This window comes from Falco peregrinus, chromosome 2 (genome assembly GCF_023634155.1).
Source record: "Falco peregrinus isolate bFalPer1 chromosome 2, bFalPer1.pri, whole genome shotgun sequence".
Classification (NCBI taxonomy): domain Eukaryota; kingdom Metazoa; phylum Chordata; class Aves; order Falconiformes; family Falconidae; genus Falco; species Falco peregrinus.
In genome coordinates, this window is record NC_073722.1 from 70,128,772 (window position 1) to 70,144,566 (window position 15,795).

Consider the following 15,795-nt stretch of genomic DNA (forward strand, 5'->3'; position numbering starts at 1 on the left):
ATTTGTGTTTAGTGTCACCGAACAGGAGTCGTAATCTAGACCTCCTGTTACAGTAGAATAATTAATTCATAAGGAAGTTATTGCTGAGCTATTTCGCATGTATCTTCACACAATGAAAATATTTTCCAAAGAAAACACTACAGGAATTCTCTACTACTGGTAGTCCAAAGCAATTTCTTTCTTTTCCTTCCTTTATTTCAAGATAACTCAAACCTGAGAAAATAAACTCACCACAAGGAATAATTCTGAATTATTTTACACAAAAACACAAAATAGAAATGGGAGGTGAAAATTACATGAATTCTAACATCATCAGAACCTTTTCAGACTGCTTTCCTAGAGGAGGTTTTGATTAGATCAGTACAATATTGTAAAGTGCCGTGGTGTCAATGAAGCTGAAAAATGAAGCTCTGGGTTCTCACCAGCTGTCTACTGCCCCTTTACTATACCTAGTGCATAAATGAGTAAAGCTGTTGACAGACAGTAAAACTTCATGGCCGAGTGGGCTACGAACACCTCCCTGTAGCGCAGGGGTGTGATTTTGTAACCTGGGTGGCTGGTGGTGTGCCTCGCACAGTAGCACTGGTTACGGAAGGGCCGGGTGGCTTCATGCACAGCTCTGTCCCAGGCAGCACACATGTTCTTGCACCACTTCGTTTCACAAGCAAGAAATTCAAATGAAAGGGAGGGAAGTTTTGCATATAGCATGCATGCCTGCAATAATACGAATGCAGAATGTAACGCACAGGGAGTCTGCCCATTCTAAGTAAACAACCCCCTTAAAAAAAAAAAAAAAAGCTTGACCATTTGGATTCTACTTTTTTTTTAATTACATCTGTATCTAAAAGTTATGAGTTAAGCATGAACTGCTTGTCAGACAAGTAATACTGAACAACAGAAACTCAAGCATGACAGCACATGTCTGTTGAGTTGCTTAGGACAGAGTTCACTGTTCAGATCACCAGCCTGTGGAAAATTGGAGAAATCTATGAGTCAGAAGAAGAAATAGACAATGTATGTAAATTGTATTTTTAGTGTAAAAAAAGAACAATCTTGTACTCTTAGATGCCTTTAATCCAGTTGTGCTAGGTGCAGCTAAGTGTAACGTGGCTGGCTGTGAGCACTTAAGCACCTTATAAATGAGCTGCTGTCTCAGGAAAAAAGGAGTGAAATTGCTGCTGGAACGACTCATACACTGTATCTTAAGTATGCATTGCAGAGAGGTTTCTGCAGCAGGCAACATGGAGCAGAACAGTGAAGGTATCCTTTGAGGTGGAGTGTTTTTGCTTTAAGTAGATCTCTAGATCAGCTCCAGTGACTTGGACCTCATGCAAACATGGCAAAGAGCATGTGATCATTATGCTAGCCTGATATAATTGTCATGAGCTACCACAGATTAATTATGCCACTGTTTTTTTTTTCCGGGAGGTGGTAGGAAGAACAGTGTCTCAAAGTTTAGCAAGTTCCGGGACAAATCAAGTCCACAGCCAAGGCTCAGACCAAGCTGGGACCCACCAGCACAGTTTGTTTACGTTTTGTCTTTTTTGTTTTCCTGTTTCTTAATATTGCTAATACACATTTCTGCCACCAAAATATACCTTTAAATCATCAGGAGCTACAATTAATCTCTGCAGATATATATTTTAAGTCAACCTTTCCCATACTTTTCAGTATCTTTCCAGAACTACAGTTCTGATAGCTTTGTAGGAAGTCTCTGATTAGATACTTTTGCTAATATTTGCAAAAGGTTGGATCTTACAAGTAGCACAAATAGAGGATAAGACAAAGTTCCTGGGTCCCGTCCCCCCCCCTTTTATCCCCTCTTTGTGTAAGAGTCATATTGCCAGAGCATTTTAAAATGTCTACGTTGGTCCATGATTAGCTGTTGTAGATTATATTTCCTAATGAACTCAGTGCTATGGTTCCTGTGATACTTGCATTTCTTACACCTAAGAGGATTTTCTAACAGTTTTCAACTTCTGACGTAAATGTGCAATATTAAAGGATTTTCCCTTTTTCATGCTAAAACAAGTTAACAAGAAAAATACCTTTAAAGATGCAGAGGTGTCTTTGCTTATGGTAGGTATGACCTGTACCTGGTGAACAAAGCTGAATTCTGTTGACTTGCACTAAAGCTGTGTGTCAGCATCCTGCAGCTTTATTCATTGGTGACCTGGTGTGTTATTAGGCCACTTTCATTGCTTTAAAATATGTCTCTCTTCCCATGCCCCAGTCCCCATTGTTGAAACACAGCTAATAATTCAGAAAGTTAATTGTTTCCTTGTCTCTCATAAATACATAATATGGTGTCTTATTTTTAAGAATGCTATGCAAGCTTTTCTTGTGCAATAAAACCACATCATTTGACAGGAGCTTATTTGCTTTCATTTAAGGGATGCTGCTTGCCGGTTTCCTTATCCGAAATACCCCATTCATTAGTGACATAGTTCAGATAAACCTACGCTGGTCTGCAGCACTGAGGAATATTGCTCTTTCAATTATCTTGACCAGAGCAGGACTTGGCCTGGACCCAAAGGTATGGCAACAACCTTTCTGTGAGGCAAGGTGTACAACAGCCCTCAAAAAAAATTGGATTATGGGTTCTGTTAAAAATACAGAACTGTTCAGTCTCGGAGGATCTGCAAATTATATCGTTACAGAAAGCACAGTTTCTATTGTATGTTAATATTGGCAGTTGGATTTGTAGACTAGGCAAGCGACCAAAAAATACCTGAAGAAAACTGATTTTGTAACTATTTTCCCCCCTTGCCTTAAAGATATTTCCTGAATTTTGTGAGCAGAGCACCTTGAGGACATGTACTCTATCATGGTCTGGCAGGAAGAGTTTACACTCTCGACAAACTCCCTGTCAGTTCACACTGACAAACTAAAACAAGCAATGGAAGAGATCCCCAGTCCTTGAAAGAGAATACTGCTTGTGTTGACACAAATTAAAAAAAATAATCCGCCACCCAAAAAATCAAACCTGTGTGCCTTTTTCACTTTTTTCTCTTCTTTTTTTTTAATCATTGCCATTTTAACGCCGACATATTCATTGCAGAAATGACTCCCACTGCACTACAGAAACAATGCTTTACATCGCAATGAAGCCCGTAACGCTTCTGTGAACAAAAAAAAATTTTCCTCTGCACACTGTGAAACATGATGTTCTGTAAATAAATGAAGGCAAGGTTTTGCTTGACCAAAATCAGATGGCTGAAATATAGCTGTACCATATTGGCCCCTATCGATTTAAGATTAAGGGACCGCTTAATGTTTATATAAAACTTAGGTTAAGTATAGCTAGTCCAGAACAAATGAACTAATTTTTCTTAACCAAATAAAACCTAGAGAGTCGCCAGTGCTTTAGGTATTTTGGAAAATAGGCGTTTATTATTCTTGAAAAATGCCTGGTTTCCTAGATTACTATCATCTTTTTTTTCCAAGACATTGATGCTTGTATGAGCACGGACTGTGTGTTGTTAAACAGAGCTTGGGTGCCCAGTTCCGTGCGCTTGGTTTTCTTTCTATTCCACAACACCTTTTTTTTTGCCGAGGGAACTTCAGTCTTGACTCATTTTTCTTCCGTGTGGCAGTTTATGGTTGTTCCTCGTGTAATTGAAGCTGTGAAGACAAAGATGTCAGTTGCTGTGGTGATTCTCAGCCCTAATTATGCTGGGACAAACTGTGCTGGTAAAAAGCGCGACATGGTGATTTTATTATATCCCCCCGCTCCTCCATCAAAATTAGGGACCTATCCTAGCAGAGTCATGCTTGTGTCTAACTATTAAAGGCAGCTCTTGTGAGTAAATACTCTGTTTTAGAGAAATTTTTAAATAGAAGTTGCTGAGCCAAATGGACCTTGATCTGCACTGGGTATCAAGTGAGAGACAGCTGAAAGGAGAGATGCTTGGCTCCTTCTGCCAGGTTGATGTAGTTCTACAACTTTTCATGATTTGTTTGTGGATTTGGGGGGAAAATTTTTTGGGGTGCTGATGCAACTTGTGGGATTATGGCAAAATCTTTTGTGGGTGGAGCAAATGACCTCAAGTGACTCTGGGCAAGCCAGCTGTGTTGAGGGTGTGCTTTTCAAATGGATCGCCGTTTGTTCAGCCTCTCACATTTAATTTGTTCAGCACAAGAAGCCAAACAGTATTTTCTGCCTTTCTGTGTCGTACAGGAATCTTGTCAAACTTAGTCAAAATTCAGTGAGCTTCACCGCCACGCTTGGAATTTTAACTCCAAATGCGGTTGTGCTTGAGCCTCTCTGGCTGAGCCCGTGTAAAGCTGTCACATCCTGTACCGCACGTCTGAGGATTCTTTTGGCAAACCATATCAGATTGTAAATGTATTTCCTCTCTATAAAGCTGAAGGTACTGATTGTCTGAACGTGCTTGTATCTTGCAGGCGCTGAGGAAGCTGAAAGCAGTCTGTTTACGGCTTTCTTTTGGACCGTGCCTCTCCGAAACGTGCACAGCTGCTGTTCTTGCCTACTTGTTCATGCATTTGCCATGGCAATGGGGATTTATATTAGGGTAATGCACTCTTTTCTCTCCTGTGTGATGAAGGTGCCTGTTCTCACGCCACAGTTAAATGATCCAAGTGCAGTTAGTTCCCTGTGCTAAGCAGAGACTTCAGTTCAGTGCCGGTCAGGAAGCTGTGCTTAGCCCCTGTGTTTGTTTGCTTACCATTCCCGTCTGGCTCTGTGGCTAATTTAAAGGTCACATTTCCAGGCTGTGGAGGGGTTCTTGCATCATCACTCTTCTGTGTTTGTGATCTGAGCACTTGAAGAAGGAAGAAGGATGGTGCAATCCCTGAGTCTTTAACCACAGCACAGGGGCTTTTAGGGACAGAAGATGATACCACAATTTGGAAAATCTTCATGCTGGAATTCAGCATTTCCTCTTAGCGAGATACACATAGGACAGTCTTCCTGTCACAAGTCAAAGGCAAGGATGTGGCATGTTATATTCTGGAGTAATATCCTGGAAGAAGAAACCTTTTCCTCTTAGTTCTATCTAAAACGGTGGACTCGGTCTGGACCTATATGCTGGAGCAAGGTGGATTAATTCCTCTGCCACACACTGATTTTTATGAGAAGGAACTGGGCTACTGAGTCATTAAGCATGTCTAAACCGGGTTCCTAAATGGGACAATTGAGACATTTACCAAGGAGCATAACTGGCCTGCAGTGTATATTCAAGTCTTAGTCTGTGGAGCCCTTTACTTTTAATGCTGTTCAGTTGGGCAGGAAGTAAGAGCTGATTGCAATTCTGCATAGAAAAAATCCCTGCTTGTAATTAGCAGGGAAAGGCAAGGAAAATACCTCATGTAAATGTCTGTTTATACTTTAAAAGAACTGGTGTCAGAATATTTTGACGTGTTTTAGTTCAGTGCTTTCTTTTTAAGAGAAGCTGAACCTGTGTGTTTTCAGTTTTGTTCTAGGTGCAGTCTCACCTGCTGTGGTGGTTCCCTCAATGCTGATTTTACAAGCTGGGGGATACGGAGTGGAGAAGGGCGTCCCAACATTGCTAATGGCAGCTGGCAGCATTGATGACATTTTGGCTATCACAGGGTTCAATACTTGCCTTGGGATGGCTTTCTCTTCTGGTATGCTGGTTAATCTGTACGTGGTGAAATCCAGAACAAACAGGAATATTTTGATGAATGTGTGCTCTGTTATGACTGACTGGTTTGTAACTTAATGACATCTTCTTACAAAGTTTGTGTGTAGACTTGAACATTGAGAGGGAAATTACCCAGGATGAAAAGTCTTGGTATAACACTGTCTGCTCTGAATTGTGGGTCACAACTTTCAGAGAAATTTTTCCCCTGTCTGTGCCCTTAGCTGCCAAGTCTGGTCCCTGCACGCCCAACGTTCTGCTTTCACATTTCCCTGGGTTTGGCAATGTTCTCGCACTGGCTTTTGCTCTGGCTTCTCTGGCACACTTTCTTAGCATTAGCTTTCAGAGAGAAAGTTGCACAACCCTGTTCGTTCAGGCCCACAGGTTCCCTCCTGAACCCCTTCGCCCCAACTGATTTAAAGCAGACACTGTCCTGGAATCAGCCTTGTAGGTCTCTAGTGTGGTTGGTGTGTGAAGGGTCTGTGTATGGCTTACTGAGACTCGTTTTCTTTTGCCAAATAGGTTCTACTCTGTACAACGTGCTCCGTGGAGTGCTGGAGGTTGCTGTTGGCATAGCAGCTGGGGGGATTCTGGGAATGTTTGTTCGCTATTTCCCAAGCCGCGATCAGGTAAAAACCCAGTAAAACCCCCTTTTTATTAAATAGGCATTCTTTGCTGAGGGACAATGTTTCTAAGTTACTCGTTTCCAAGCTTCACATGAAACTGTTTTTGGGGAAAGCTAGTGCAGTGCTAACAGCTTCCAGGTTGCAAAGCCTGTCAGGTAAGGATGCGTTTTAGAGTTGATTACTTGTTTACTGCAGCAATAACCATGTATGATCTGACAGTCCTTCCTGATGCAGGGTTTGGAACCCAGCTCACCATTCTCCTGTCATTGAAAGTGACGGAAATGTCCACACATAAAGCAGAGAAGGTCTGATACTTAATTCATACAGTAAAATAATCATCAATTGGATTGATGTGCAACACAGTTTTTAATCCCAGGCCTACTAGAAATATCTTAGAGAAGTAAACAATTAAAGCAGGCCAATTGTAGGCTTTAAGTGATTTGGCATGTAATTTGGTGCTAATTAGAATGTGTTACTTTCAAGAAAAATTAAGCTCTTATAAAGCAGTAGATTAATTTACTATTAAGGGGCAATTAACTGAACAGAAAATTGTGGAAGAAAGTAGGTATGTTCTGGACTACTGAAGTCAATTTGCAAAGCATCTATTGTCCTCAGTGAGACCAGATTTTCTTATTATTAAATAACATAAGAAGTGTGATACAGGAGCTAAACAGATAAATAGAAATGGGGAACAATGGCAAAGATGTAACTGTCTGCTGTGAGACTGGATCAAATAAAACTTAGAGTGACCCTGGCAAATGTTCATTTGACTTGTCCTTAAAAACATCTAGTGGCAAGGGTTTCACCTCTCCTTGGAGAAACTGTTCTAGTTCTGGACTGCACAGGTAGAAAATCCTGCTGCCACAGAGTTGAAGCAGGGCTGTTAGAGTATCACGTTCCTTGTGATGTAAAAAGCCTATTGGCAATAAGATTTTTGGATGGTCAGAAGAAAATATTGAATTTCCAAAATCTGAATTTCTTAGGAGTTAATGTCCAAAAAACCCCTCAACTCAACTGATCGGTTCATCTCACTTGAAAGCTTTGATTATTTCACAATGGTTAATGGCAATTTTTATTTTCAAATTGTTGTTTTCACAATTAACAGAAGTAACCTTTTTCCTCCATTTCTAAAATAAATTTACTTTTTTGTTTGTCTCTTTCCTTGGCTGCAGGCATCTCTGGCATGGAAGAGATCATATTTTGTACTTGGGCTGTCCATGTTTGCTGTTTTTGGAAGCATCTACTTTGGCTTCCCTGGATCAGGAGGGCTCTGCACATTAGTCTTAGCTTTTGTTGCAGGTGTGGGATGGTCTGATGAAAAGGTGAATGTTTATATAAAGCATGTCATACCAAAACTCCTCTGAAGGTACAGCCTGACAGGAGTTTGCATTTGTCGGGAGTGGTAATGGTGCATTTATGAAGCTTTAGGGGGTATATGGATTTTTAAAAAAAATCTACGTTTATTTTGGAAGTCTTTAATGTTTAGCATGACAGAAAGTTACCATGTATGTGATTATCTGTCGATACAGAGCCTAACATACTGACAGAGAAACGCTCACAGGCTTTTCTTAGACATGCTTAAGCCTTAAGTAGAAGAGATTTAGTTGTCAAGGCACTTGACTAGGAATCCAAAGCTTTATGTCCTGGCTCTCTGAGTGCCTGTAGCCTCACACACTCACTTTATGGTAAGATTTACAAACAGGTGCCTAAAATACAGTTGTGCACATGACCAAAATATAAAACGGTAATTAACCATCCTCTCTCATCTTTCCCAAATCCCAGCCAGTGTATTCTGGATAAATTAGAGGGCAGGGTGCCCACAATAAATGGTGATATAAGGCCATACAAAAAAACATACAACAGAATGTTTTTAGCCACTTTCTCTTAGCTGCTAACCCTGCTTCATCTTGCTGTTGCTGTCCCACTGCATTTCTGTACCCTGGCATGCCTTACTGCCTCCTTTGCTGGATACCATCTACACTCAATGGTTTTGAGGGCATCTTTCTCTCCACAGCTGTAGCGTTGTGACACGCACTAGGAGAAGGGGAGAAGAAGAGAAAGGAAAGGGGATCAAATATAGCACAGTCCATGTTATTATCCCCATCTAGACCCTGAGTTCAGTAAGATCTCAAGGTTTGTTAAAACAAAAAAGGAAACCATGGTTTCTGTTTAAAGTATTACAGTGTTGTCCAGTTTCAAAAGAAGAAAAACCTCATCTTGGGACTTGGCTGCTTAAGGACATTGCAACTGATAAAGCTTTCTACTGAAAAGCTTCTAAAGCATTTCAGAAGGAAGGACCTTAAAAAGTATACACAAACTATAAATGCTTCATTTAAATTCTTTTATCAGGGAATGAAGCTTCTTGGCCTTAAGGATGTTGATTTCAAATGCCTTAGCTCTTTTTTATCACATACAGTCAGAGATGTCTGCATACTGTATACACAATATATATTACCAAGGTTTTCCTGCTGAGCTTCTCAAAGGCCACTGCCGTCTACTGTTCTGGTGGAAGTCACTTGGCAAACACTTGTCCACAGAGAACAAGGAACACTGTACCTATTGCTGGAACAGTTAAATGGGCAGTAAACAGACTGAAATAATGCTAACATCTGTAAAGAGGATTTTTCTTTTTCGGCCAAAAAAAGGGTGAGATAACAAGGACAAATGAGGGAAATAAAGAAAAACATCTAGAAGTGTGCGTATTTCCACTTCATTCCCTCTAAGGTTACAGAAGTTTTTGTATTACAGTCATCTACCATTCCACTGACTGAAGAGCAAGAGATGTCGCAGGATGAGTCCCAGAGAGAACAGCAAGGGCAGGACGTGTCTAGGCTGATCATTAAGTGACAGAGCACTGCACTTTACATTTTCCACACACTCTAGCCTGAAGGTTCATTTGCTGTTGCAGAACCCACTTAATGAAAAAAGAAGTGCTGTTAGATATGCTGTGTGTACCTTCGCACGTCAGGGGAAGATTCTAGTTTATCCTGGCAGTAGCTCATTTAGGAAAATTGTAGGTGTAAAGTTCAAACCCAAGGAAAAAAGTTGGCTTTGCCCTTGTACGAGACATTGCACTGGGAAGTTCAACACTTTTTACTGGTATGGGATTTCAGACTTGCTCAGTCTAACTTTGCTCCTTATACAGAGACAGGCCTCTCAGTGCAGCACGAGCAGGACTGAAGCTTGGGAGGGTCTGACTGCGTGGATACAAATGGAAGAACATGTTTAAGCATGCTGTTCCCAAAGGCTCAGAAACTTAATGGCAAAGCTGTTCAAATTAAGTCTTCCTAAATACTGAAAATCAACTATGCTTTATTTTCCTCCTCTTTTCTGCGAACTGCTCTGTTACTGTTCAAATATCAGTGATTTTTATTTCTTTTCTTGAGATAGCAAGTGTGTATGTACTAGCAGAGCTAGACCCACTCTGACTTTCCAAAGGTGCGCAGCTGATTTTGAATGTTTTAAGCTCAAAGGAGGAGCAATTCTGGACAATCTTGATGATACATTTTCACTTTGTCCTTTAATGAAATGCTGTGTCTGGTTGGCCATGTTTTAGTGAATTTATAGATTACTTTTGTTTTCATTGCAGAGGGAAGTAGAAAAAATTGTTGCAGTTGCGTGGAACATCTTTCAACCTTTTCTTTTTGGTTTAATTGGAGCAGAAGTATCTGTTACGTCTCTTAGGCCTGAAACTGTTGGTAAGATCATTCACTAACTATCCAGCTTTCATTACTGGCTTCCAAAGAATCTCTATAAAGAAATCTAAAACTAAGTAGACTATGGCTGACCCGCCCCCCCCCCACCCCCCCACCCCCCCCAAAAAAAAAAAAAACCAACAACCAAAACCAAACCAACCCCACTGTGAAGCTACTGTTTTATGAGGCTTGTTCACCTCAGGCACCCGTACACAACAGTTCTGAGAAGTGTTTGTCTTTGTTGCAGGGCTCTGTGTTGCTACGTTAGGCATTGCCCTAGTTGTGCGAATCATGGCAACATTCCTGATGGTGTGTTTTGCTGGGTTTAATTTCAAGGAGAAAGTATTTGTCTCGTTGGCATGGATTCCCAAGGCCACTGTGCAGGTAAACAGTCCAACATCACCTTCATTCCAGGCTATAGCTATTGTCCTTAGCAAAGTTTTAAGTAGCACAGCAGTAAACAGGTGCCTAAAATACTGTTGTACACGTGGCCTGAATACCCTTATTCCCTGTGGTTTTGGGGAGCCAACAGGGAGGGGATCAGGACAGGGTAGTATATGGACAGTTCATATTCTAAACCATGGTAAATCTACTTGAAAAGTGCATGGAAAACCTTCTATGTGAAGGTGTTTTGCTTGCATCCTGGGTTGAACTCTTAATAAAATGACAGCAAATTGAACATATATCATAGGAAGTTTAACTATTTCTCAGCTGTTGCAGATTGTTGTGCCTTTACATATAGATTCTAAGAACTCTCAAAGGTAGAAGTGTTTCCCTCTTACACATGACATGTCTGCAGGGACAGTCACACCAGAGGCTCAGAATGGGTTTTCAGTTTGTGGTCATTTTGGTAAGGGGTAGTCTGACAGCCACTAGGCATCGCTAGAGAAGCCTCAGGCTGGCTGCATTCCTGCTTCTTTATTTCCGTGATCATTTAGTCATTTAGACTTTGCCTCAATAGCATGATTACTTGCAAACAAAAGTTAATAATCAGAACAGGCAAGGATTATTGCAAGATTTGTGAACTAAATTTTCAGAAGCTGCTACTACTTGACTGCTGTCAGAATGCATTCTCAAAGTGTGGCACTGTAACAGTTCCTATACGTAATATACTGGACCATTTCATTAGGGGGTTGGACTAGATGGTCTCCAGAGGTCCCTTCCAACCCTGACCATTTTATGATTGATCACACATCCTCCAGAAATGTGGCTAAAATGGCAGCTAAGCAATGTTCTTCACATGAGGGAATCCAGATGAACTCATAAGTTAGCTTAGGAAATTCAAATTGTAGCCAAGTGAAAACCTTTCTGTTCAGTATAAAACATTTACTTTTCTATGTACTGCCTAGAAACAAATGGGTCAAATGTACTAAAAGTGTTATATTTATGTTATAAAGTTGACTGATGATTAGTCCCTTTTTTCCCCTCAATCAGTGCTAAAGGTTACCTGCTCCATCTCAGCAATGTTTTCTTTCCTGCAGGCTGCAATAGGTTCTCTAGCCCTGGATACAGCACGAAGTCATCAGGATGAGCAACTGGAAAAGTACGGAATGGATGTACTGACAGTAGCTTTCTTGGCTATCTTGATCACTGCTCCAATTGGAGCCCTGGTTATTGGCTTGGCAGGGCCCAGACTTTTGCAGAAAGCTCAGAAAAACAGCAAGGAGGATGAGGAAGGTGCTGAGGCTGGAGAAGAGGCAGAGGCCTGCGAACCTTCGTAAGACAGATATCTACAGGAGTATGGTCCTTCAGCCCTTATGCTTCTGCTGAGTAAACACAGCATGTCTGTAATCTTTCTGGAGGAAATCAAAACAAGTACCAGTTACTTCTGCTATTTTAAAAGCAGCCCTGGTGGAGTTTTATAAAAACATTTTTATGTGTTGATGGTGCCTTAAGAGATGAAATAGCTGAACGTACAGTGAATAGGCTGGCCAGGCAGTGAGTCACTGAGCAGTCAGCAGTCAACAGTTACATGAAATGTGTGGGTGTGAGGCCAGGGAAAGGATCAGAATCGTTCAGGCGTGGAGTGGAGTTAGGAGGTGGAATATAACCAGCAGAAAATGGAGACTAATGTGATTAACTTCTTGATGGTTGAAACTGGGCTGTGAGATGATGAGTTCAACAGCTGAGAGAATGCAACTTCTGAGTAAGAAACTGTGACACACAGTGAGCGAGTCCTGCCATGGTTTGGCGATTCCCTCTCCTTCCTCGTTCAGGTTCCAAAGCTTGCCTTTTCCTGTAGCTGTTCTTCCCCACAGCTCACGCACTCCTTTGTGCCTTCAAGGGACTGTCAGTTCTGGTCGTAGCAAGAAACAGTAAGTGGTACTTCAGTCCTGAAAGAGACAGTTGGGTCATCACAGCCTGTGGTAATACAGGTGTTGCTGGTGCTGGCAGAAAAAAAAGGACTGAGCTTGATAATGGGATGAGGGCTGTGGGAAGGCTGTAAGAGCTGGGAGGGGGTTGGTTGTATGGGATTGGGATAGCTGCTGCTTCGTCACCTCTGTACCTCAGCCTTTGCACAACGTGATGTCAGGGGAGGGAGAGCAAGCTCTTCGGCCACTGAGAGTGGCTATGTGCTGGTGCTGGCCACTGTAGGACAGAGGGGAGAGCTCTTCTCACGTGGGGTCTGCTGACAAGGCAAGGCCAAGGTGGCAATGAGTTGTCCCTTTCTTTCTCAGCGCCTTCCGGGGAACTCAGCAATAGCAGCAGACCTCTTCTCAAATCAAGATTCATGGGTCAGCCAGGATCTCCTATTAGCTTTGTCCTAAGTTAATGCTCATCTGGCTGAGAAAATGCCACAATCATGTCCTCCTCAGACCTGCGTTTGGTTAACTGCAGAAAAAAACCCCAGGTATTTTCTAAAAGTATAGCCAGTTAGTGCTGATTTTTTCCAAGATGTGGCTAGCTGGATTGACTTTCAAGAGTGGAGGCTTCTCAGATTTGCCACAACATTTTTATACCTCTGATCAGAAAACTAATACTTTAAATGAACAGCCTTTAAAACACAGTGCTGAGAGGGACGGCGCAACGTGAGAGGAGCCTGGTTCTCAGCTGCTTTCAGAAGGGCTGCTGTGCGAAGGCAGGTGTCAGGAGGAAGCGGTGACTGGGACACAGCACTAGCACCCTTGGCACGTACCCACTGATCCTGTGGGCCTTGCCAGAAACACGGGTTGTGTGTAGCTGTGGATTATGGAAATGACTGGCAACGCTACTGTGGAATACCTTGCCAAAACGTTTCAGCAGGGGGAGCAAAAAGCTCAAATGTGGCTTTCTTCATTTTATGTAGCGGGCACCTCCTGCACCGTCAGTTGCAGTATAGTTCCCATTTGATTTTCTCATTCCCAGAACAGTTTCCTTTTTCTTCTCCTTGACTGTCCTAAAGCCAGGAGTAAACCCTCCTCTGTTGATCAAAATCCTGCTCTTGCCTTTAGCTTTGGTATCAGTTAGGGTTTACTATTGACAGATGCCAGCAACTCTTCCCTAGCTCTACTGTTTTGTACAAGTAACCAGGTCCAACTAGGTCAGTCCCAGCTCTTGGTGTCAGCACAGCATTCCTCAGAACCTGCAAGTTCTGTCAGTTTTTAGGAAGGATGTTGCACTGTGCCTATGATCAAGGTGGAAAATGCCTCCCTGCAGATTTCTACGCTACAGTTTCACTGAACTAATTTTACAGGACACTGTATAGAATATATTTGACAAGTCTAGATATTTTTGGCATTTGTAAGAATTTATTAATTCTATTTTAGCTTTTCCACTTCTAATAGACACGACAAAAATGGACAAAAATACCTTTAAAACTACTTGAAACTGTATTATTTGCAGAGTGTCCACCTATGCCTCTATACAGGTTAACTGCAGCTCAGTATGTGTGCCTTTGCATGTGTCTTCCTCTCCAAGCCCAAAAGAAAGCTTCCTGCTAACTGTTTAAGGTTCATAGGCTACAATTCCAGCACGGTGATAAAAATACCAGGAAATTCTTTGGTAAGTTTTCCCTTTACAGTTGTCAAGTCAAGTAGATTCACATTTTTGTTGCTATACACACTGCTATTCTCTCCACTTCCTTGGGGAATATACAGTCTTCAATTCATGTTTGCCCCCTGACCAGAAAGGAAGATGCTTTCAGACTGCACGCTGCAGAATGCTTAGGGTGCTGCACTTGGTGGTTATTGTGTCACCCACTGTCTTCTGTGCCTGTTCTGCCTCTTTTGCATGCTAAGGGTCATTCAGTGGGGTCGTTTTAATAGGAGGTTATTGTATTTGGAAATTGTAATGTCTGTAAACCTAATCAAGAAGATGAGGGAATATGGTATTCAGTTCATCTGTGACTGTCTGTAAAATAATTCTACTTGAGTAAAACTGACAGGAATAGAAACTTTATATAGTTCCCTTTTTCAAAAAGTTTTATAAAAAGTAGAATCCTCCTGTAGGGAGGGATCACTAGGCCAAATTTGGAGTCTGTTCAGTAACAGATGTGTGACATGTAAGGATTTAAATTCGAACACAACCTTAAGTATGCAATCAGGCCTCTGACAAACAGCCCTTGTTCATGATAGCCTCTAATACTTGCTCACCATCATAACAGCATCTCATAAATTACATTTACGATGTTCCCTTAACCTCAGTGCACTCTCAATTTATTCATTAGATCACTCCTACCAATGAAGTGTCATCTTCGCTAATCTAAATGAAATTGGATCAATTTTTCTTTCCTCACCACCCTATATGGATGTTTTTCACAAGACCCCTTTCCCCTGGCTTTTATTAAATCTTCAGAAAGCATTAGGCTGAAGCTATTACATAGACCTGCAGATGTAAAATGAAAAGCATTAATGTTTTATAGCACTCCTCTCCTTGCATTCCCAAAAGGAATGAAACACATGCATCCTGTCATGAAGAGAAATGTTGTATCAGGGCTAAGAACCTAAGAGACTGGGGTTTGTTAATAAGTATCATGGTAATTTCAGCTGATTTTAAATAGCGGTTAACTTTGAGAGATATGATTTCACTTTTTATCAGAGTTTGTGTGGGTAAAGTCATGACATTTAAGACCACCTCCCTTTTAACAAAATGCCATTAAATCATTCATTAATAATGCATATATTAATGCCAATAAAATCTTTATGCCATGCCAGTCTCTTATTTGCAGGAAATAAAATTAGACCACAGTGTGCAGTAAACTACAGGCAGAGTCCTCCCAGTTTTCAGGCAGAAATAATCACTGGCATCATGTGGGAGAGTACTGAGCACAGTATGTGTGTCCAGTTCCAGAAGGTTCACAAGAACCTCTGCAGAAGGGCCTAACAGCAGCACAGTGCATTCCTGGAAGCCATCAGTGGGCAGTTACAGCAGGCAGAATATGGAAAAAGACAGAAATTAGACATATGGAAGCAGAGTTGCACAGGCCAGAGGATGCAGGGATAATGTCATTATAATTACTGCTGTCTCTTTTTCAGCTGAACTGAGCATTTTAGGGAATTCAGACTGAAGTCTAAAATTAACTGTGAGACACTTATGGTGTAATAACAGCCACAAAACAATGAATGACACAGTTTCTGCATTTTGCTTCTTAAATAGAGTGCAAGAAATCAAATTTTGTGCCAGCTGCACTTCAATTGCATATACTTTGTCTAGTAGTTGCCACAAGTCAGGCACCTTTCTCCAAACTTATTTTACAAGTTTATTTGTAATCTATTATAACTATTGTTCAAATTCATAATCAAAAGAATGGTAAATATTACTGTTCTCATAGAGTAAAAAGGCATGTCACAGCATGCCAAGTTCAGCTTCCCCTGATTTTGCATCAAGACTGTGAAGATCTTGTCTGCTGCCTCAGTCCTGGTCTTTATTAGC

At 41.3% G+C, this 15,795-nt stretch overlaps 1 protein-coding gene and 1 long non-coding RNA gene across 4 annotated transcripts in view; one reads left to right on the top strand and one right to left on the bottom strand.

Annotated features, from left to right (window-relative positions):
* SLC9B2 (solute carrier family 9 member B2) overlaps window positions 1-15,071 on the top strand; it is a 23,794-nt gene extending 8,723 nt beyond the window's left edge. For 2 of the 3 annotated variants that reach the window (XM_005238058.4, XM_055796311.1), the window contains exons 5-12: window positions 2,394-2,536; window positions 4,408-4,535; window positions 5,435-5,610; window positions 6,147-6,253; window positions 7,423-7,572; window positions 9,840-9,948; window positions 10,193-10,329; window positions 11,427-15,071. In XM_005238058.4, the coding sequence (XP_005238115.3) occupies window positions 2,394-2,536; window positions 4,408-4,535; window positions 5,435-5,610; window positions 6,147-6,253; window positions 7,423-7,572; window positions 9,840-9,948; window positions 10,193-10,329; window positions 11,427-11,666 (1,190 nt within the window). In that variant the 3' untranslated portion in view covers window positions 11,667-15,071. The remainder of the gene's footprint in view (window positions 1-2,393; window positions 2,537-4,407; window positions 4,536-5,434; window positions 5,611-6,146; window positions 6,254-7,422; window positions 7,573-9,839; window positions 9,949-10,192; window positions 10,330-11,426) is intronic. The other variant, XR_008745859.1, reaches the window with a different exon arrangement.
* On the bottom strand, window positions 2,549-11,525 carry LOC106112551 (uncharacterized). The gene is made up of 4 exons (XR_008745862.1): window positions 11,393-11,525; window positions 5,458-5,624; window positions 4,689-4,933; window positions 2,549-3,624 (listed from the first exon to the last, which is right to left on the bottom strand). It is a non-coding gene; the product is annotated as an uncharacterized LOC106112551 (long non-coding RNA).
* Window positions 15,072-15,795: the final 724 nt, after the last annotated feature.